Raw genomic sequence first — 22,736 nt, forward strand, 5'->3', positions numbered from 1 at the left:
CCACCCCCTAACAAAAACGAGTGGATTTGATACCTCCCCATCTATCTCAGATACCAAAGGCAAAGACAGTGTTATTTCTGTTTAAATACTGCACCTGCTTCTCAAATTAGACCAGTTGGGTGCTCTTATTTATTTAACCAAGGCTGACCTAATTAGACCCAGCCTACCATTAGGAAGTGTGGGGCATCCGCCTGAGGTAACAGAAACTAGAAGTGAGAATAAGACGTTGAACTGTTTATGTACCCCCCCCCCCCACAAGTTAGCCTAATGCTCTCAGGTGTAGTGGTTTATAAAGCGTATCAGCGAAGGTAGTTTCCATATCTCCAGATTTGTGCCTAACTTCCCCCCACATCTGTTTGTGGAAACTCTTCTGCTTTGTGAGGGATTCTGGGAAGCTGTCCACATCATGCGCTAGGGTTCACACTGTGCGCTAGATGCTATCCTAATATTGGCCTTGGCTCCGCGTTTCAAACCTCAAAGGCAAACATCCCTGTAGACGCTGGTGCTCAGGTTGTCTCTTTGTGCTCTGAAGCGGTGCCAAAAGATAAGCTCGGAAGTGCTGCGTTTGCTCATTCTGCGTGGCTGGGAATAAAAAGGCCACTTAATGCAATGCCTTCCGCAATATAAACATCTCAGGCTCTGTAAAGGAAATGTGCCTCCGTTTCTGTCAGCACCGCTTCGTTGCAACCAGCAGAGTCACGAAGAAAGCCTGGCATCTTTGACCCCCTGCCCCCTGCTTTCCCAAGGTGAAATAAAATAGGGTGTTTGGATGGCTTACTGCCTAAAGAGCATCTGCTTGGAGACGCCCTTAAATTGCACCCTTGATAACTCAGTCCTAGGTCTTGCCTCCATGCATAGGCGTATTGAGAGTCTTTTTGGGATATGGTGGATTCCCTCCATCTGCAGTTTGCTCTAGTCGAGTACTGTTAGTTTCCTGTGAAATGCACTTTGTGGATTTTCCAACAAACCACACAACATTTAGTGAAATTGCCAAGGCTGGGAACCGAGTCTCTGAAGGAGATGAGATAAAAGCAAATGGCATGGGCTGCCAAGGAGGGGAAAAAAGAAAACACACTTTATGCCAGTTGTGACAACAGCAAAATTTGAGTGGGGCTTACTTCACGGTAACTGGCTGCCTGGAACATGAGGCTCAGTAGAGTGGGTGGCTTTCGCAAACCAAGCTTCGCTGTGAAATTAATGCAAAATTACTGCATTCCAGGGTGCATTGCTCTTTTCTAGGACTTACTGAAACCGAGGCCCCATTTGCACTATGCATTTAACAGTATCATATCGTCAGAAACAGTCCTGGCTTCCCTCAAGGAATTCTGGGAAATGGAGGGTCAACTTACACAGACTTGGCCTAAATGCAGAAGTTTGCCAATAGAGGGGGGAGATAAAAGATCTGGCTCCCCACCCCCCACCCCAGCCAATAAGTTTTTCCATCCCTGCCATAAGAAAAACCTTGGTTTCGGCTTTGGGTTAGGCTGGAGAAAAGCTAAACCGCAAGCCTGATTTTGCTAAGCTATAGCTCAATTGAGGGGAACGACCAGGAAGGTGGAAGCAGCCATGATCTCCTCTTGAGAAGCCTTCATGCTCAAGAGTTCATGGTTTTGCTTAGTGAGACAGCAGACCAGGCCTTTGAATTGCATCCCAGGCACACAGACCAAGTTTCTTTTGGATATCTTAACTGCTCAAGGGAGATGCATTACAAAGGAGAATGCCCTGAGAGGGACGGACAGTTTAAATCCTATGCTTGGCCCCAAATGGAGCATCTGTAGCTAACAAGCCTTCTGATGTTTATGATGTGCTAGGTTTGTCTGGACCAAAATCTGGATGGCACTTACATAATGCCTGCATATATTCATTTGTGGGGAGTTTGGGGGGGGGGGGCGCAGGGGAGAGAGATGTGAACAGTGAAAACTGTATGCTGACGATAGAGCCTTCCTTTTTGATGGAGGTGGCTGGACGCCACGAAAAACATAGAGGGCATTCTTGTTTCATAGGATCCAAATGAAAATGTTTCTGCTGTTGGTAAGGGATTCATTTCACTGGACACACACACAAACACTCTTCCTAATTCAGCTGTTCCTGAAAAAGTCATAACTAGATATTGATGTCTTCTAGGCAGGCTTACAAAGCTGCAGAGCCTCCTCCTTTTCAATTAGGGAACATAGAAAGCTGTTTTCTACTGAGTCAGGCCACTAGCACACCAACTCAGTATTATGCTCAGCAGCTCTGCAGGGTCTTTTTCAACCCTACCTAGAGATGCTGAGCATTGAACCCAGAGCCAAGCCCCGCGTGTGGGGCATGCGCCGCCGCACTACAGCCCTTCCCATATTGTGTGTTTCTCTGTGTGTGTGGTGGGTGGCAGTTCTAAGCTGCAATTCTGGGCCGCATTCTTAAAAATTAGATGCGATACCATGAATACGTGGTGGATTTTTAAGAACGTACCAGTGAGATTGCAGGGGTGGGTTGTGCCCCTGGGGGCTCCTTTCTCGATTCAAATCTCAGCTACAGGAAGGTGATTTTCTTTGGGACCACAATCAAGGGGATGAATTTGGCTCCGCCAGTGCTTGTGATTTTTTTTTTTTTAATCTACAGTTTGTCTCTCGCACAATTAACATCCCGCTGTTAAAATGTCAAACAGGTAGAAAGGTGAGCAGTATCTGGCCCCAAAGGAGCAGTGCTGTAACCTATTGCTTTGCAAGAAACAGCGACGGACTCCTAACTCCTCAGACATCTGGGTTTTATTGGCATAAACTCAGGAGATAAGCCATTTTTGGCTTACGACATTATGATGGACACATCTTTTTCCTCTTCCACCTCTATGACTCTGCAGCCACAGCGATTCTCCATTGGTTTGACTTCACCCCTGCAGGCGCACTCCGTTGCCTCTTGAGAAAGGCAAGGTGGTGGCAGCTATCAGAGAGGAACGCCTGCCGGCAACACCGCAGGGCTGTCATGTTGCCTTTGAACCAGGAAAGTGGTATGAGAACGATTCTGCTGAGCATCCCTCCGTTCTCCGCAGTAATGCATCTGCATTGTGTACACACATGGATTCATTCCCTGGGGTTTCCCAAGTACGGCTAGGATTGCTTCCTGTCTGAAACCCTGAATAGATGCTGCCGGTCAGTGTTAGCGTTGCCATACGGACATAGCTGGAATACTGTGTCAGGACAGAAATCGCAAAATAAGTCCGGGGAAATCTGGATGTATGGCACCCCATGTTGGCAGTGTCATTCTTCTTGTGTGGTGTTGCAAAAATAATAATAAAAACTCAACAACTTTGCCCCCCCCCCGCAACCACTTTTGTGTCCCACTTTTTGAAACAATTTGGCAACCCTTGTCAGTGTAAGGCAGCACTGAGCTGAATGGATCAGCGGTCTTTCGCAGTGAGAAAATGGCCGCCCGAGAGAAGAGCGACTCAAATAAATGGCGGAGCTTCTTCCTTCATCCTGGTTTCAGCCATGAGGTAGGCAGGCTTGGGGAAGAGCGACTTCCTGAGCTCATGGCGAAAACTAGCCCTTCGTGGCTCCTCTCAGAACAACATTTTTTTTAAAAAAACGGGAATGGGAAATTAATTAAATAATCAGTTTTAAAATATGTTTGATTGAGTGCTCCTCCACCCCAAGATACTGTTGAACTAAAGCTTCCCCCACCTCAACTCCAATCAGCCCCAGCCAATCCCAGCCAGTGGTCTGGGATGATGGGACTTGGGAGTCCAGCAATATCTGGAAGGCACCAGATTGGGGGAGGTTTAAGGCCTTGTGGCGGGGAGTTCCACAGATGGGGTGGCTAATTCCTTGTTGGACTCCGACTCCCATCAGCCCTAACGAAGTTCGCCAATGGCAAGGGATGATGGAGGTGGTAGTCCACAGGCCCACCCCTGTTCTCGACTAATGAAATATCCTTAATGCTGTTTTTAAAAATAAAAGTTATCTGTTAAAAAAAAAAAAAGGGAATGGGGAAACGGTAAGCGGGAGGCTCTGGGCCTACAGGCCAGGCCTTGCTGAGGCCTAACATCTGAGGCCAAGCGAAGAAACAGATACTTTGTTGCTAAAGAGATCTGAGGCGCCGCTCAGGCATTCCGGTGGCCTGAGGCAGGGCCAGGGTGGATAAAAACCTATATTAATAATAATAATATTAATAATAATATTAATAATTTATTTTATTTATACCCCGCCCTTCCTAGTTCAAAAACCAGGCTCAAGGCGGCTAACAACTAATTTAAAACACTTAATTATAAAAGCAGCGTGAAATGCAGTATAAAAACATATATATATAAAATCGGGGGTTTTTTTACTTCAGATTTTTCTAAATTTAAATTGGGTTTTTAAAATAAAATGCTTTTGGAGGAAAAATCTTTCTAAATCTTTTTCTAAAATCTTTCCTATTTAAGTTAACATTATAGCCCAAAGGCTATTCATCAGGAAATAAGGATTTAAGTTTTTCATGTGTGCTGAAACTCAGTTTTTTAAAAAAAACAACAAACAAAAAACCTGTTTAACCACATCAGCTAACAAACATGGATACATACGCTGTAATGTTTTTGTTTTAGTTACCGTACTTTTCCATTTATAGGACGCCCTCATGTATAAGACGACCCCTATTTTGGGGGGGCCTCAAAATTTAGAAAATTGGGGGGGGTTAGCTTTGGGGGAGGATTATTTGGGGGGAATGCCGAAAATCGCTCACCTGCCAGAATGCAGCACGTAACCGCTTGCATTGCAACTGTCGATCGCCGCCATTAGCCCTCCCGATTATGCTGCCGCAGCCAATAGCTACCCTTGTCGCGGCAAGAGGGAACGTGATTGGCGACAAGGGCAGCGGTCTATTGGCTGCCGCAGCGGAATCGGGAGGGCTCATGGCGGCGATCGGCAGTTGCGACGCGAGCGGTTGTGTGCTGCGCTCCGGCGGGTGAGCGATTTTCGGGACACCCCCCCCCCCGAAATAATCAAGCGGCCAATCGCCACTTACAGTCTCAGGCTCGCGTCAAAAAACCATTTGCCCGTCCCCCCTAAGCACTACCCGTGTATAAGACGACCCTAAATTTGGAACCTCATTTTTGAGTCAAAAAAGCTCGTCTTATACACTGGAAAATACGGTAAATAAATTGTTTAAATTGTTATTAAGGAAGTGATTATTTATCTCCTTCCAATAAAGTACAGCGGAAAAGTTGTCCAGATGTAAACAGTTAACTTGCCGAACCTCGCAATAATTTCATAATTATCTGTCTATGTATTTTTAATAGGATAACCAAATTGGTAATTTTTGATAAAACGGTAGAAACTGCTCTGAACATACCTTCATTTGGTTGTAAATATTAAGATTATACCAGCAAGAATGAGTTCTTTCTGTAAGAAAATGATTTATATCAAGTCTTACTGATTAGTGATTTAAATCGATTTGATTTAAAACAAATCCACCCTGGGCGCAAGGCCCTTTGTAAATAGGTACCTCCCTTTTAGATGTGTGGTAATTTACAAGGTAATTTCCAACAACAACAACCCAAATGACTTTGGCTGCGCCGTAGCTCAGGATAACCGGGGGTGACAGAATGGTGTCTGGACAAGGCCCAGTTGGAGGCTCTGCAAGAGTTGGATCCGGCACCAGCAGCCTTCTCTTCCTGCCCCGCTTGGCACGCTAGATGCCAGTTGAAGGCTGCAGGCAACCCCTCAGCACCACCATAAAAGGAACTACAGTGGTACCTTGCTTCTTGAACTTAATCCGTTCCAAAACCAAAGCGTTCCAAAACCAAGACACGCTTTCCCTTAGAAAGTAATGCAAAATGGATTAATCCGTTCCAGACTTTTAAAAACAACCCCTGAAACAGCAATTGTAACGTGAATTTTGCTATCTAATGAGACTAAATGAAAGCAATAAACAATGTACTGCAGTCCCACAGTCAATTAATCAGTAGCCGAACTGAGTTCCACGCAGCCACAAAAACAAAGATAAAAGTCGCAAAAACAAAAACGCAAAATAAATGGCAAAAACAGACAGACCTCAGCTTACATTCCTAGTTTGCACCATCTAGAAGGCTGGAGATGGATAACAGTACATTATGTGTTCTACTGAGCACCTGAAAAGAAATACTCTGTCCGCAGAACATCCTATCCCTACTTAACAGATGCCAGAAAAAATGAAACAAAATTTTCACCACTGCCCACATTGGATATTGTTTTTGCTTGCTACTATGTTAGGTGTTTTTATATCCTGAACTGCCCTGTAAACTTAAAAATGAAACTAAAAAATAAATAAAACGTGCACATACTTGATCAGATGAAAGTAAACATAAATATCTCTAGCAAAGCTGGGAAGAAAGGCTCAGCCTAGCCTTTCTGCTAATACACTAATTATCTGCATGCAGGGAGTTTGAAGTCCATATCGTGATAGTGGTTTCATAATTTTTGACCTGGCGGTATATCTCGAGTCATTGTGTGTGTGTGAGCTCACGCTATGCAACAATCACAATGTGGGAAAAACAGTGCCTCTACATAGCTCCACTGTTATTTCAGACATTGTGATATATCTTGACATTTAGCTGGTGATATACAGTGCTACCTCTTGTTGCAGACACGATCTGTTCCGGGGTGCAAACGGCACCCCGAAAAATCCGCAACTAGAGCAGTGCTTCTGCACAGAGTGTGATAGAGGGCTTCTGCACATGTGTGAAGCACGCAGAATGCTTCTGCGCACGTGCGCACGGCTGAACCCGAAAGTATACAATTCCGGGTTTGCTGCGTTCGCAGGCCGAAAAGACGCAACATGAACCTAACGCAACACGAAGTATGACTGTATTGTGATGTCTTAAGCTTACTCCCCTTGAATTTATATAAACCCCGTTTAAAGCCCACCTAAGTGACCATGACTTTTGTAAGCGAATGCCTTTGCTTAATGCCTGATTCTACCAGTTGTGCAAGCAAAATAACCTTTTGAGTTGCGCTGTCTCTTTTTGCTGTGTTTCACTTTGGTTCCTGTCCTTACTTTTCCCTCCCCTTTTTTTTGCATTATGCTTTCGCTTGCTGTTTTGATGTCATCGGCAGTTGGGACTGGAAACCTCATACCGGCCTGTACTTAAATAGGATACAGTGCTTAATTAATACCCTGATTAATTTTTGATGATTAATTGTTCTCTAATCTTCTACTGGGCTTATTCTTTCCACACACTCTCACTCCGAGCGAAGGTGATGGATCATCTTGTCAAGGTTGAGGTAGCGCCGAATTGATTACAATCTATTTCACTGTGCATCTCTTTAGCGAGGGCAGAATTTTCCTGCCTGTTGTTTTTTTTTAAGCGAAATCCAGTTTTTTGTAATGAATGAGGCCGGGTGTTGTCATTTTTAAGCGACTCTGGCAGAGCCTACATCCCTCAGGGATGGTGCATGAAGAGGCAGAAACTGCTGAGCAGGGAAAAGGATAAAGAATTGTAGAGTTGGAAGGGAACTCCAAAGGTCATCTGTTCCAGCCCCCTGTTATGCAGACACCTCAACTAAAGTATTCGTAACAGATGGCCATCCAACCTCTGCATCAGACCACAGGAAAGATCTATCTGATTGCAACATTCCATCACGCTCTAGTGTGACCAACAAGATGCTAAGACATCAGGCACATGCTCCACAGTAACTGGGAGTAGGACTGCCCTTGTGCTGTGTTGAGATGTGTCAGGCACTCTGCACTTTCCGGAAACAAAGACCTTTTCGTTTTGACATGCTTTTTCCAGCTGGATGAAAACATGTTTGTCTTCGGTATTAATTTTGCATTGTTTTCAAACCCATCGTTTACTTGCTTTTCTCGTACTGCCTTAACAACTATCTCCCCCTGCATTTATGGTGCACTTGGAGGGCCACTGTGAGAAATAAGTAAAAAGCTATGCATTCACTGATGATGGTTGATATATTAGGTAAAGATAAAGGGACCCCTGACCATTAGGTGCAGTCGTGGCCAACTCTGGGGTTGCGGTGCTCATCTCGCTTTATTGGCTGAGGGTACCGGCGTACAGCTTCCGGTTCATGTGGCCAGCATGACTAAGCTGCTTCTGGCGAACCAGAGCAGCGCACGGAAACGCCATTTACCTTCCCGCCGGAGTGGTACCTATTTATCTACTTGCAATTGCGTGCTTTCGAACTGCTAGGTTGGCAGGAGCAGGGACTGAGCAACAGGAGCTCACCTCGTCGCGGGGATTTGAACTGCCGACCTTCTGATCGGCAAGTCCTAGGCTCTGTGGTTTAACCCACAGCGCCACCCACATCCCTTCTGGTTGATATATTAGCCAGTTTTAATTCTGAATGGTTGGTGTTCACCACCCCGGTTCACCCCTTCACTTCCTTCCTTTAAAGTGGATCCTTGTCACTATGGGTAAAAATGAAACACCAGTTTTCCGTGACATTCCCTGACCTTAAACATGCTGAACCTCACTAACAAGATCTTAGCATCTAAAGAGGAACTGCCAGGTACATTAGAAGGCATTCATACTACCTGGTTTCAGGTAGCTCAGGTTCTTTCTTTTGCACTTCATTTGGAGTGCGGGGGAGATGGCCTACTCTCACCTACCTTGTTTGAATGCTTATGCAGCAGGTCAGCATATGACCTGAAGGGTGCTGCTTCTCTAATATACAGGAATCTATTAGATCATGAAGCGGGTGTGGGTGTATGAGCTCTAGAGGCCTTCAAATTGTACCAGTATCAGATGTAGCCTCCCAATTGAAGATCACAGATGGGAGGATACCTGGACCCCACTCAAAACCATCTCTGCTCACTTACAGGAGGCCTTCGATCAAGGTCATCCTCCAATGGCACTGGATGCCAGTCAGGCTGGCAAAAATTAATCCCTCCTTTTTTGCACTTGGGCAAAAAAAATGAGAGGCACAAATACAAGATGGGTGACACCTGGCTTGAGAGCAGTACATGTGAAAAGGATCTAGGAGTCTTGGTTGACCACAAACTTGACATGAGCCAACAGTGTGACGCGGCAGCAAAAAAAGCCAATGCAATTCTGGGCTGCATCAATAGGAGTATAGCATCTAGATCAAGGGAAGTAATAGTGCCACTGTATTCTGCTCTGGTCAGACCTCACTTGGAGTACTGTGTCCAGTTCTGGGCACCACAGTTCAAGAAGGACACTGACAAACTGGAACGTGTCCAGAGGAGGGCAACCAAAATGGTCAGAGGCCTGGAAACGATGCCTTATGAGGAACGGCTAAGGGAGCTGGGCATGTTTAGCCTGGAGAAGAGGAGGTTAAGGGGTGATATGATAGCCATGTTCAAATATATAAAAGGATGTCACCTAGAGGAGGGAGAAAGGTTGTTTTCTGCTGCTCCAGAGAAGCGGACACGGAGCAATGGATTCAAACTACAAGAAAGAAGATTCCACCTAAACATTAGGAAGAACTTCCTGACAGTAAGAGCTCTTTGATAGTGGAATTTGCTGCCAAGGAGTGTGGTGGAGTCTCCTTCTTTGGAGGTCTTTAAGCAGAGGCTTGACAACCATATGTCAGGAGTGCTCTGATGGTGTTTCCTGCTTGGCAGGGGGTTGGACTCGATGGCCCTTGTGGTCTCTTCCAACTCTATGATCCCTTTATGTGGGAAGGGCTGGGGAAAGCTTGGTTCATTTATTCATGTTTGGTGGGAATGCTCTTGCCTTAAAAGCGTTTGGAATAGAGCATTCTCAATTATACCCGCAATTCTCCCCCTTTCTCCAAATCCTGCCTTAGCCCTGCTATCTTCGGACATGGACAAGCTCAACCCTGCACCCCAGCAAACTAGTAGGCTTCTTACTGACCGCATCACAATTAGCCATAGCTCAGTGACGGAAGACCAAGGCTGAAATACCCCTGAATATATGGGGAAATAATATATGGGATACAGCAATATCCAGGCATCTCACCAGGCACAAGAGGGCAATTAAAGACATAACAAATAGAGACACCTTCCAAGAAACATGGATCCCTTTCTTTAACTATGTTAATGGCCAAAATCAAAACCACCTTATACAACCGCTCAATATTCTCAGTCAAGAGGTTACGTTAAGTAATATGTTTGAATGTTGAATGTGTAAGCGTCTGTCTAGAGACAATGGATAAACAAGCACCATTAGATGTACTGCTGGATAAGTGTTTAAAGGTTATTGTATTTGTTTAAAAACCAATGGCTTTTTATTTTTTAAAAATAAAGATATTAGCAATATGCAACCCTTTGCACACTATCCATCTATCATGGCAAATGTTCTGCCAGTGAAAGTGATAAGCATGGCGTGTGTTTATACATGCACTTTATTCAGGCCTTACCCTCAGCATGTATAAATATGCCACCAGAAATTAAAAGAGCACTGTGACTTGGGTGACAGAAAAGTTTTGTCTCAGGTCTGAGCCTCGGGAGACTTTGGGGCTACGAGACCTGCTTCACATTTGTATAAGACGTACGAAGAGTATGTTGGTGCTGCAGAAATTAAACCCAATAAACACAAGTCCAAATCATGCTGCAAGAGCCCACAAGGCAATCTGGTCATGTGGTTCTTGGCCAGTGGGCCTTCTCCCCGCTAGATGCATAGCTGTCAACCTTCCCTTTTTTTGCGGGAAATTCCCTTATTCTAGCACTGTTTCCCACTGCTTCTCGCTGCTGTCCCGGATTGTTAGATATCCTGTAGACTGTCCCCGGGACAGCTGAGGCTGCTGATCCCTTATTTTCAAGGCTCCCTGGGACAGGTGAGGCTGCTGATCCCTTATTTTCAAATCTATGGCTAGATGCTTTGCAGATGTTATGTGTAGCACTTGGAGGTGAGGGTTGGATATGGGACAAGAGCACCCAGTGAGTGAGATGACAATGACCCCACTGCTTCTTTTAGAATGCCTGCCAGTCCTGTTATTGGACCACAACTCCCATCATGTTGAAAGGATCTAGGGGTCATAGTGGAACACAAGTTTAACATTGAGCCAAGAGTGTGATGCAGCAGCAACAAAAAGCTAATGCTATTGTAGGCTGCATCAACAGAAGTGCAGTCTCCCATTTGTTTGCTTGCTTTTCTAGGCAGAGTGGAAGAAATTGCATTTTTCTTCCTCCTTGGAAATGCAATCAATTACGGACTCTGTGGCATTCAGACATTTCATTGATTGATTGATTGATTGATTGAGTGGGAAATATGGTGGGATAAAAGCCCAGCTGCCACATCTCCTTTTCTGGGAAAAATCTAAAGTGATAATGATGGCTACCGATTTGGATGGCTTTAAAAGAGTATTAGACAAAGTCATGGAGGAGAGCGCTGTCAGTGGCTGCTAGCCACAATGGCTGTACAGTGGTGCCTCGCAAGACGAAAAGAATCCGTTCCGCGAGTCTCTTTGTCTTGCGGTTTATTTCGTCTTGTGAAGCAAGCCCATTAGCGGATTAGCGCTATTAGCGCTATTAGTGGTTTAGCGGCTATTAGCGGCTATTAAAGTCTTAAGGGATTAGCGGATTAGCTGCTAAAAGGCTATTAGCGGCAATTAAAGGTTTAAGGGATTAGCGGATTAGCTGCTAAAAGGCTATTAGTGACAGATCAGCTGATAAGCGGCTTAGATCAGCTGTTAGGCGGCTTAGTGAACAGCTGTTAAGCAGCTTAGTGGCTTGGGAAAAAGGCTGGGAGGGGGGGAAAAACTGCAGGAATCGCAAGACATTTTCGTCTTGCGAAGCAAGCCCATAGCAAATTCGTTTTGCGAAGCACCTCCAAAACGGAAAACCCTTTCGTCTAGCAGGTTTTCCGTCTTGCGAGGCATTCATCTTGCGGGGCACCACTGTATTTCACCTCCACTATGAGAACAGGACGGTGGTCTAGATGGGTCTTTGTCCTGATTTGGCACGACTTTTTTATGCTCTTACAATAACAACTTAGACAGGTTGATGTACTTTGGGATTTTTCCCTTTCTGGGTGGTTGAAAGAGGCAGGAAAGGGGATATGAGGTCATCCCATGTTTTTCAAACTCCACTCAGAGATAAGAACCAGCAGAATTTCCCGGACTTGTGTTTCACCACAGCTGCCATTTGATGTGAAGATGAAATTGAGCGAGGGAGAGAGTCGAGAAGCATTTGAAACTCACATTTCCCTTGATTGGTATTTTCAAACACTTGCTTCCAGCTTTTAAGAATGTTGACTTAGCCTTTAATTGGGCTCCCGTTCCAAGATCTGAACCAAGCAATGTTTAAGCAGTGAAGAAGTACCCTTACATTACTGGCCACTTAACACATGCCTTGCTTGTGTAATCCTGGCAAAATGCTAATAATTATGATAAATGTGTGTGTGGAGGAAGAGCTTGTATATTGCAGTGATGTGTCTCTGAACAGAGCAGATGCCGAGGGTGGATCTAGACACAGGAAAAAACCCGCTTATCAATTAGTCAGAAATTAGATGGTTATAGGGACGCGGGTGGTGCTGTGGGTAAAACCTCAGCGCCTAAGGCTTGCCGATCGCATAGTCGGCGGTTCGAATCCCCGCGGCGGGGTGAGCTCCCGTCTTTCGGTCCCAGCTCCTGCCCACCTAGCAGTTCGAAAGCACCCTTAAGTGCAAGTAGATAAATAGGTATCGCTTTATAGCGGGAAGGTAAACGGCCTTTCCGTGTGCTGCGCTGGTGCTGGCTCGCCAGAGCAGCTTCGTCACGCTGGCCACGTGACCCGGAAGTGTCCTCAGACAGCGCTGGCCCCTGACCTCTTAAGCGATATGGGCGCGCAACCCCAGAGTCGGTCACGACTGGCCCGTACGGGCAGGGGTACCTTTACCTTTACCTTTACCTAGATGGTAAAGGAAAAAATCTCTGTGGAAAACAGTGTTTTAAAATTTTCTGCTCTCTTCCGCCATCTACTGTTGCATGTTTATAGCGCATTCAGATTGCTGTTTCTTTACTAATGTAGCTGAGTTCCAATAATCCTGAGTTGGAGTATTTCAATTCAATTCTTTGCAATTCAGGAGAACTTTCCTGAATTGCAAAGAAAGCTGATTCCAGACTTGAGCCTGACCCTACCTGATGTGATTTATTCGACTTGTATGTCGTTTTATACTACAGGGGAAAAGCCTTAATGCAATTTACAGTGTGTATAATGCCGTAAAACAACTAGGGATTGCTTTCCAACATCGTAATATATTGCCAGCTAAACTTTGTGATATTACAATGTCAGAAAAGAGACGGAGAGGAAGAAGCTGCCAGTTAGGGGAAATTTAAAGAATAAACATTAATAAGAATAATAATAAACCTCATACACAAACTGTGCTTTAAAACGAACAGTAGATGGATAGATTTTTCTTCCGTTTCTGGTTCCACCAAAAGCTTTCTGACTCCATCACCAAACCTCTTCTTTCCTCCGCTCCCCGGGCCCTGCCCAGATCCATGTATTTTCGATTTCTAGAGCTGACAAGTCAACCTGGCAAACAGCCTTGGAAAACACTGCCTGAGAAAACACGGGTGCTTCCGCTTAAACCAGAGCAGGTGGCTCAGTCCTATGCAACTAAAAACACAGCCCAGTGTCATCGGTTCATAAAGGCTGGAGAGTTTGTTTTTCTGCTAAGTAATTGTTTGCTTTATTGCTACTTACACATTCATTTTAATAGGCCATAAACCACAAACTGCAGTACCCACACTTTCTGGGCCTCTGACATGCATCAAGTTGACAACCTCTCTGGTTTAAGCATCGGCGTACAAGATGGGGCTGTAAATCCAGACTATTATTATAGCCAATCTAAGATTTATTTATAATTAATGCCGGGGACCTTCCATCGTAATGCCAATTACTGATTTTCTTTAAAGGCGACGGAGAGATGGTTTGTTTGTTTGTTTTTGCAGTGATTTCCCCAACAGCACAAAGCCAATTCAAGTGCTGTTAAAAAACTGGAGAGAGAAAAGAAGAGGAGTTAGTTTGTTTGTTAAGGACCGATTGGCATTTGCAACAGGAGAAAAGAGGAATCTCCAGTTGCTGCCCAGTAACATTGCTAACAATATCCAATTGCTGCCCAATAATATTGCTAAGGCCGGTGTTGGTTTCTGTTTCGGGGGCGCCTGCTGTCAGTAAGCTATTTCTGCGACTTAAGTTGCACACTGAATGTGTGCTAAAGCATTGCATGGACATGCTCTGCTCTGCTAGCTGGCATAAGCACGATGCTCCAAGCAGCTGAAGCCTATCTCGGATGGGCAATTTCTGGATATATTTTGGGTGCTTCCAGACTGCTGCTGGAGAAGCACCCATACAATGTGCCTTTTCCAGATATACATGCCCACCGGCATTCGAAATCTGCCAGGTGCAAAATGCAATCGGCCACTTGTGAAGAAGTGAAGATACCCGGGTGCCAGGATGGCACCTGATGTCATCTGGAGGTGCCTGCCTGAAGATCCTCGGATCTGGACCGTGTTCACATACTGGCAACACTTCCTGTAGAATTCTTACCCGTTACATTTTATCTGCACAATCAGAATGAATTTTAGGTACCCCCAAAGTCATGCTGGAAAATACGACTTTCAAGCCGCCTGGCTCAAAAATGGCAACCAGGCATTCTGTTTTGGCGACTGTAACTCTGGTTTAAGGAGCCATTTGGCGCTTAGGTTATATATCTGAGTTTCTAACACTGATTGCCAACACCTGAGGCTCCTATCAGTCCTATAGTGGTGTGCGTGAAGAATTACAGTGGTACCTCGGGTTACAGACGCTTCAGGTTACAGACTCCGCCAACCCAGAAATAGTACCTCGGGTTAAGAACTTTGCTTCAGGGTGAGAACAGAAATCGTGCGGCGGCGGGAGGCCCCATTAGCTAAAGTGGTGCTTCAGGTTAAGAACAGTTTCAGGTTAAGAACGGACCTCCGCAACGAATTAAGTTCTTAACCCGAGGTACCACTGTACAGGCAAACCATTGTCTCTGTAACAGGAGCCCTGTAAGGCGTGGCCCTTGCTTCTACGTAGTTCATTTCCACCTGGCCTGAGAGGCGGGGCCTGACTTACACTGCCTAAAAAGGCTGCTCCTGTGTCACTCAGCTTAGTGTGCATGCATGTGTGTGTTGGGATCTTGCTTTCGGGGAAACTTTCGAGAAAGAGGACTTTCTGCTAGAGGATGCCCCAGGTGGGAGCAAAGAGGCAAGCTTGTCTACGCGAAAGACAGCCTGCTTAGCCATTGTTATGTGAGTGTCTCCAAGCTTCATGAGTGGCTTTGCTGATTGAAGATGTGAGCATGTTTTCTGCTGCTCTTAGGCTGATTGAGATCAATAAGCCTCCAGCTCTTTCCGCTGCCTTACTGTAATTCTGTTGCTGTGATAGACTTTGGACTGAATTGTTAGGATCAAGTGGCTGCATCTTTCTATCTGTATGTATCTCCCGCCGCTGATACCTTTGCAAGTTAGGGTGGATTTGTGTGTGTGCATGATTGGGACACGGGGGACGCGGGTGGCGCTGTGGGTAAAAGCCTCAGCACCTAGGGCTTTTCGATCGAAAGGTCGGCGGTTCGAATCCCCGCGGCGGGGTGAGCTCCCGTTGCTCGGTCCCAGCGCCTGCCAACCTAGCAGTTCGAAAGCACTCTCGGGTGCAAGTAGATAAATAGGGACTGCTTACTAGCGGGAAGGTAAACGGCGTTTCCGTGTGCGGCTCTGGCTCGCCAGAGCAGCGATGTCACGCTGGCCACGTGACCTGGAAGTGTCTCCGGACAGCGCTGGCCCCTGGCCTCTTGAGTGAGATGGGCGCACAACCCTAGAGTCTGGCAAGACTGGCCCGTACGGGCAGGGGTACCTTTACCTTTTATGATTGGGACACGATCTACCCTTGGTTCATCTCACTCAGTATTGTCTACACTGGCCGGCAGAAGCTCTGCTGGGCTTCAGAAGGATGTTCGGGATTGAAACAGGGACTTTCTCTATGCACTGCAGATGCTTCACCAATGAGCTACCCTATGGCATTCCTTTCATCACAGTTAGGGATATTTTGCTTGCAATGTTTCGTCAGCTTGCAACTTCTGCATTGTGTAGTGATAGTTATAGGCAAATGTTGTCGTTTCCATTGTATCTCTGCACTGATTATTTGTTTGCTGTTTTTGTGATCCCCTGTCAGCATAATTTGGAAAAGTGGCATGCAAATCGAGTTGGTGATGCTGGTGACACTGGGATGATAAAGGCTTGATAAAGGAACTTTGGGTTGTATTCAATGCAATCTTTCCACAAACACAATGGACCTTCCTCTTCCTCCTCCTTCCCCTGCCACCGCCTAGAAATCCTCTCCAGAGGGTCAGGGGATCCCCCAGAGTGGATTTAGCAGGGCGCAGAAGGAAGCCAAAGCTCCCTTGCACCCGGCAGAAGTCATTCTGTCTGTGTGGTAATTTAGTTGCATGCAACCCATTGTGAAGATAGCTGCGGTAATGACTCCGGAGTCTAAAAATAAGTGCAATGAAATTATATAGGTTGCCATTGACCTGTGTGCCAGAAGAGCGAAGTAATGCATACAGAACCTGATCCGAGCTGGCCCCTCTCCTATTTTGCCAACCATCTTGTTCATCGAGTGCCTGGACAATTGTCTATTCAGATCTCGCCACCGCGCTTGCTTTTTAGCAGGTCTCTCCTGCCTGCTTTCATGCCATGCCTGGCGACGGTGCCAAAGGAGACACAAGAGACTTGGCAAAAGGGCAACTCGGCAGCCTTCCCCCCGTTGCCAGACAAACATCCCACCAACCGCACATGCTGGGGATTCTGTTCCTCTGGCTGCTGAGGCTCAAAACATAAGAGCCTTCCAGCAGTAAATAAAGGAGGGAAGAGAAACGGCTTATGCATGGGAGGCATCTGAGAATGCCATGTTGACGTCTTTGGAAGAAATTGCTGCTGCTGCTGCTGCTGCTGCTTTTTAAATCCCCAGAGGGGTTGTGAAGGGGAATGATTTTAAGCAGGACCAAAAGGGAGGGGATCAAAAGAGCAAGTCAGATGGGATGGATGGTGTGTGTGTGTGTGTTTCTCTCTGATTAGGAACTGGAGATGGAGCAGCAGGTCAGGGCAACTCAATTATTCCCTAAAGCAATTGCGCATATATATATATATATATATATATATGCAGGTTTTGGTGTCCTCGGGTGTCTTCCCGTGTAAAAGTTGGGGTGTCTAGGCGACGTTTCGACGGGGTCTCACTCGTCATCTTCAGGCTGGTGCTTTCGGCTTCTTGTTACTGGAACAGAGCAGGATCTCAGTGTTTGAGTTCCTATAAATACTGTTGAGGAGGTGTGGTGTATAGCCTCCAATGTTCTGGGCAGAGAGGAGGTTCCCAGGCTAGTGTGCCTTTTCTTCTTTTGTTCCTTAATTACTTGAGGGATATCTTGAGTGATTTCTTGAGTGATTTCCTGAATCCCACTTAGGTGGGTCATTAGGTGTGGATTAGTTGCTAAAGCCTTCGTGTCTTGAACTCTTGAACTTTGTGAAGAGTTTTTCTGAGAAGATGGCTGTACTGCACTTGGTTGTGCTCTGGCTTGGCTTCGTGTATAGGGGCGAGCTGTGGTTTTGTGGCCTGTGCCAGCCAGATCTGTGTAGGGATTGCAGGGGGGTGCAGCATCCGGAGGTGCCACCCTGGTTTGGCTACTGGATGGTGTCTGTAATTTATCTGTGGAGAGGGTCTGGGTTTGGGTCTGGTGTGGTTGATTGGTGATGGCGTTCTGTGTGCCTCTGGATCTGGTGTCAGATTTTGTGGGGAGGGCTAATTTCCAGATGTCTGGCAAGCGGGATGTGTCGTCACGCTTGTTCATGTTGTGAGGGTGTTTCTCTATCTCGATGGCTTCCATGATTATTCTCTTGTGGTGATGTTCCATGTTAAAGAGCAATTTGGAATCTGCAAAATTAATTTCGTGTCCTGTTTCTTTCATGTGTTGGAAAAGAGAGGAAGTTTTTTCTTCTTTTTTGACGGCATTCTTGTGTTCTGCGATCCGTGCATTTATTCGTCTGTTTGTTTGTCCAATGTACGTGGCTGGGCAGACTTTGCAGGGTATTTCATAGACCCCTTGGTTTTCCAACTGAATTTTATCCTTGGGGTTTCTGAGGATATTGGCTATTTTTTGGTTGGTGCAAAAGGCTGTTTTGATATTGTGTTTATGGAGGATTTTGCTAATTTTATCTGTAGTGCCCTTGATATAAGGAAGGAGGGCTATGCCATTGTTTTCTTCTGTGTCTTGGTTTTTGGGGGGTGTTTCTTTTTGGATTAGCTTCGTAACCCTGTTTTGCTGGTATCCATTGGCAATTAACACATTTGAGAGATTCTGTAACTCAGTTGTCAAGTGGTCTTCGTCAGCCAGGCGTTTGGTTCTGGAGATGAGAGTCTTGGCTACGGAGTTTATTTGTGCAGGGTGGTGGTGTGATTGTGCATGTAAGTAGCGGTTGGTGTGTGTTTTTTTCCGGTAGATAGTGTGTCCTAGGGAGCCATCAGGTTTTTTGTAGATTAGGACGTCAAGGAAGGGAAGTTGGTTGTTGGCTTCTATTTCCATAGTGAATTGTATTTTGGGGTGTAGGCTGTTGAGATGTGTGAGGAAGCTATCCAGTTTTTCCTTCCCGTGTGGCCAAATTACAAAGGTGTCGTCAACATATCTGAGCCAAAGTTTGGGTTTGTGTTCTGACTTGTCTAAAGCATTGGTTTCAAAGTGTTCCATGTACAGGTTAGCGATGACCGGTGAGAGGGGTGATCCCATAGGTGCTCCTTCTATCTGTTTGTATCTTTGTCCATTGTGGATGAAGTACGTGTTGGTTAGGCAGTGGTTGGTCAGGTCCAAGATGTATTCGGGGGGATTGTATTTGTTTTGAATGGCTGTCAAGGCTTCATTAATGGGCACTTGTGTGAAGAGAGATACAACATCGAAGCTCACAAGTAGGTCATTGGGTTGTAGGTTTTGCTTCTTTATAGTTTCTATGAACTGGAAGGAGTTTGGAACGTGTGAAGAGATGGATTCTGCATAGGGCTGAAGTTGCTTGGCGAGAAATTTAGCGAGATTTTGTAGAGGTGAGCCTATGGAGCTGACTATTGGTCTGAGTGGTGTTCCTTCTTTGTGTATCTTGGGGAGGCCGTAGAGTTTGGGGCATCTGGATGATTTTTCTCTGGGGATGATTCTTAGCTGGATTTCTTCACTGATAGGAGAGGCTTTTATTTTGGATTTGGTGGTTTTTTCCAGATAGGTGGTGGGATCTGTTTTTATAGGTTGGTAGGTAGGGTCTTGGAGTAGATTTGATAGTTTTGCTTGGTAGTCCGATGTGTTCATCACAACAGTGGCATTACCTTTGTCTGCTGGGAGAATGATTATGTTGTTGTCTTTCCTCAGGTTGGTGAGTGCTTTCTGTTCTTCTTTGTGTAAATTGCTTCTGGGTGGTTTGCTGGAGCAGAGGATGTTGGTGACTTCAAGTCTGATTTTATTGGCTTCATCTGGATTGATTTTGGTTAGGCTAGCTTCGACTCCACATATGATGTTTTCCGTGGGGATGCGTCTCGGGGCGACTGCAAAGTTGAAACCTTTGGAGAGTACTTTGGTTTCAGTTGAGGTGAGGATCCTGTCTGATATGTTATGTACTGTTTGTTTCATGGGTTGTTGTGGAGGGTGGCTGGGCTTCTGGCGTTTCTCTAGTTTGTGGAGTTTGTTGGTGTGTGTGTCTGTCTTGTGTGAGGTCTCCGTTTCAGCTCTCCAGACGGCTAGTTGTTTGCATTTGTCCCAGAGTGCAGGGTGGATTTTGTTACAGAGTTTGAGGTGAAGAGTGAGTAGATCTTTGTTGGTTTGGTTTAGTAGGTATCTTTTCTTGTGTAGTTCGTTTCTGATTAGAGATAGTTCAGTTCGTTTCAGGATCCTTTCGGTAGCTGGGGTTTTAGAGTGGAATTTAAGTTGGAAGCATGTGGGAATTAAGTTGTTGTCTCGGCAGTTGCGTAGGAACAAGAGATCACATAAGATGGTGGCTCTTCGGATTTCTAGTTTCTCGTAGGTTCTTGTCAGCTGGAAGGTTTCCTCCCCGTAGAGGTGAGATATTTGCTTTCGTGGATTTTCACGGGTACAGGAATGCAGGTTTTGGTGTCCTCGGGTGTCTTCCCGTGTAAAAGTTGGGGTGTCTAGGCGACGTTTCGACGGGGTCTCACTCGTCATCTTCAGGCTGGTGCTTTCGGCTTCTTGTTACTGGAACAGAGCAGGATCTCAGTGTTTGAGTTCCTATAAATACTGTTGAGGAGGTGTGGTGTATAGCCTCCAATGTTCTGGGCAGAGAGGAGGTTCCCAGGCTAGTGTGCCTTTTCTTCTTTTGTTCCTTAATTACTTGAGGGATATCTTGAGTGATTTCTTGAGTGATTTCCTGAATCCCACTTAGGTGGGTCATTAGGTGTGGATTAGTTGCTAAAGCCTTCGTGTCTTGAACTCTTGAACTTTGTGAAGAGTTTTTCTGAGAAGATGGCTGTACTGCACTTGGTTGTGCTCTGGCTTGGCTTCGTGTATAGGGGCGAGCTGTGGTTTTGTGGCCTGTGCCAGCCAGATCTGTGTAGGGATTGCAGGGGGGTGCAGCATCCGGAGGTGCCACCCTGGTTTGGCTACTGGATGGTGTCTGTAATTTATCTGTGGAGAGGGTCTGGGTTTGGGTCTGGTGTGGTTGATTGGTGATGGCGTTCTGTGTGCCTCTGGATCTGGTGTCAGATTTTGTGGGGAGGGCTAATTTCCAGATGTCTGGCAAGCGGGATGTGTCGTCACGCTTGTTCATGTTGTGAGGGTGTTTCTCTATCTCGATGGCTTCCATGATTATTCTCTTGTGGTGATGTTCCATGTTAAAGAGCAATTTGGAATCTGCAAAATTAATTTCGTGTCCTGTTTCTTTCATGTGTTGGAAAAGAGAGGAAGTTTTTTCTTCTTTTTTGACGGCATTCTTGTGTTCTGCGATCCGTGCATTTATTCGTCTGTTTGTTTGTCCAATGTACGTGGCTGGGCAGACTTTGCAGGGTATTTCATAGACCCCTTGGTTTTCCAACTGAATTTTATCCTTGGGGTTTCTGAGGATATTGGCTATTTTTTGGTTGGTGCAAAAGGCTGTTTTGATATTGTGTTTATGGAGGATTTTGCTAATTTTATCTGTAGTGCCCTTGATATAAGGAAGGAGGGCTATGCCATTGTTTTCTTCTGTGTCTTGGTTTTTGGGGGGTGTTTCTTTTTGGATTAGCTTCGTAACCCTGTTTTGCTGGTATCCATTGGCAATTAACACATTTGAGAGATTCTGTAACTCAGTTGTCAAGTGGTCTTCGTCAGCCAGGCGTTTGGTTCTGGAGATGAGAGTCTTGGCTACGGAGTTTATTTGTGCAGGGTGGTGGTGTGATTGTGCATGTAAGTAGCGGTTGGTGTGTGTTTTTTTTCCGGTAGATAGTGTGTCCTAGGGAGCCATCAGGTTTTTTGTAGATTAGGACGTCAAGGAAGGGAAGTTGGTTGTTGGCTTCTATTTCCATAGTGAATTGTATTTTGGGGTGTAGGCTGTTGAGATGTGTGAGGAAGCTATCCAGTTTTTCCTTCCCGTGTGGCCAAATTACAAAGGTGTCGTCAACATATCTGAGCCAAAGTTTGGGTTTGTGTTCTGACTTGTCTAAAGCATTGGTTTCAAAGTGTTCCATGTACAGGTTAGCGATGACCGGTGAGAGGGGTGATCCCATAGGTGCTCCTTCTATCTGTTTGTATCTTTGTCCATTGTGGATGAAGTACGTGTTGGTTAGGCAGTGGTTGGTCAGGTCCAAGATGTATTCGGGGGGATTGTATTTGTTTTGAATGGCTGTCAAGGCTTCATTAATGGGCACTTGTGTGAAGAGAGATACAACATCGAAGCTCACAAGTAGGTCATCCATAAACACAATATCAAAACAGCCTTTTGCACCAACCAAAAAATAGCCAATATCCTCAGAAACCCCAAGGATAAAATTCAGTTGGAAAACCAAGGGGTCTATGAAATACCCTGCAAAGTCTGCCCAGCCACGTACATTGGACAAACAAACAGACGAATAAATGCACGGATCGCAGAACACAAGAATGCCGTCAAAAAAGAAGAAAAAACTTCCTCTCTTTTCCAACACATGAAAGAAACAGGACACGAAATTAATTTTGCAGATTCCAAATTGCTCTTTAACATGGAACATCACCACAAGAGAATAATCATGGAAGCCATCGAGATAGAGAAACACCCTCACAACATGAACAAGCGTGACGACACATCCCGCTTGCCAGACATCTGGAAATTAGCCCTCCCCACAAAATCTGACACCAGATCCAGAGGCACACAGAACGCCATCACCAATCAACCACACCAGACCCAAACCCAGACCCTCTCCACAGATAAATTACAGACACCATCCAGTAGCCAAACCAGGGTGGCACCTCCGGATGCTGCACCCCCCTGCAATCCCTACACAGATCTGGCTGGCACAGGCCACAAAACCACAGCTCGCCCCTATACACGAAGCCAAGCCAGAGCACAACCAAGTGCAGTACAGCCATCTTCTCAGAAAAACTCTTCACAAAGTTCAAGAGTTCAAGACACGAAGGCTTTAGCAACTAATCCACACCTAATGACCCACCTAAGTGGGATTCAGGAAATCACTCAAGAAATCACTCAAGATATCCCTCAAGTAATTAAGGAACAAAAGAAGAAAAGGCACACTAGCCTGGGAACCTCCTCTCTGCCCAGAACATTGGAGGCTATACACCACACCTCCTCAACAGTATTTATAGGAACTCAAACACTGAGATCCTGCTCTGTTCCAGTAACAAGAAGCCGAAAGCACCA

General features: G+C 45.6%; 2 protein-coding genes across 4 annotated transcripts in view; one reads left to right on the forward strand and one right to left on the reverse strand.

Annotated features, from left to right (window-relative positions):
- The window catches only part of ST3GAL1 (ST3 beta-galactoside alpha-2,3-sialyltransferase 1), a 99,016-nt gene that overhangs the window by 42,815 nt on the left and 33,465 nt on the right, over positions 1–22,736 (forward strand). The gene's annotated exons all lie outside the window — the stretch shown is intronic.
- Positions 17,010–21,980, reverse strand: LOC310681826 (uncharacterized protein). Its single transcript, XM_083449782.1, has 2 exons — positions 21,806–21,980; positions 17,010–20,289 (listed from the first exon to the last, which is right to left on the reverse strand). The coding sequence occupies exon 2, from the start codon at positions 20,075–20,077 to the stop codon at positions 17,102–17,104; it is 2,976 nt and encodes a 991-aa protein (XP_083305908.1). The 5' UTR covers positions 20,078–20,289; positions 21,806–21,980; the 3' UTR covers positions 17,010–17,101.

The sequence above is a fragment of the Podarcis tiliguerta genome (assembly GCF_965153285.1).
Source record: "Podarcis tiliguerta genome assembly, chromosome: 7".
Lineage (NCBI taxonomy): Eukaryota > Metazoa > Chordata > Lepidosauria > Squamata > Lacertidae > Podarcis > Podarcis tiliguerta.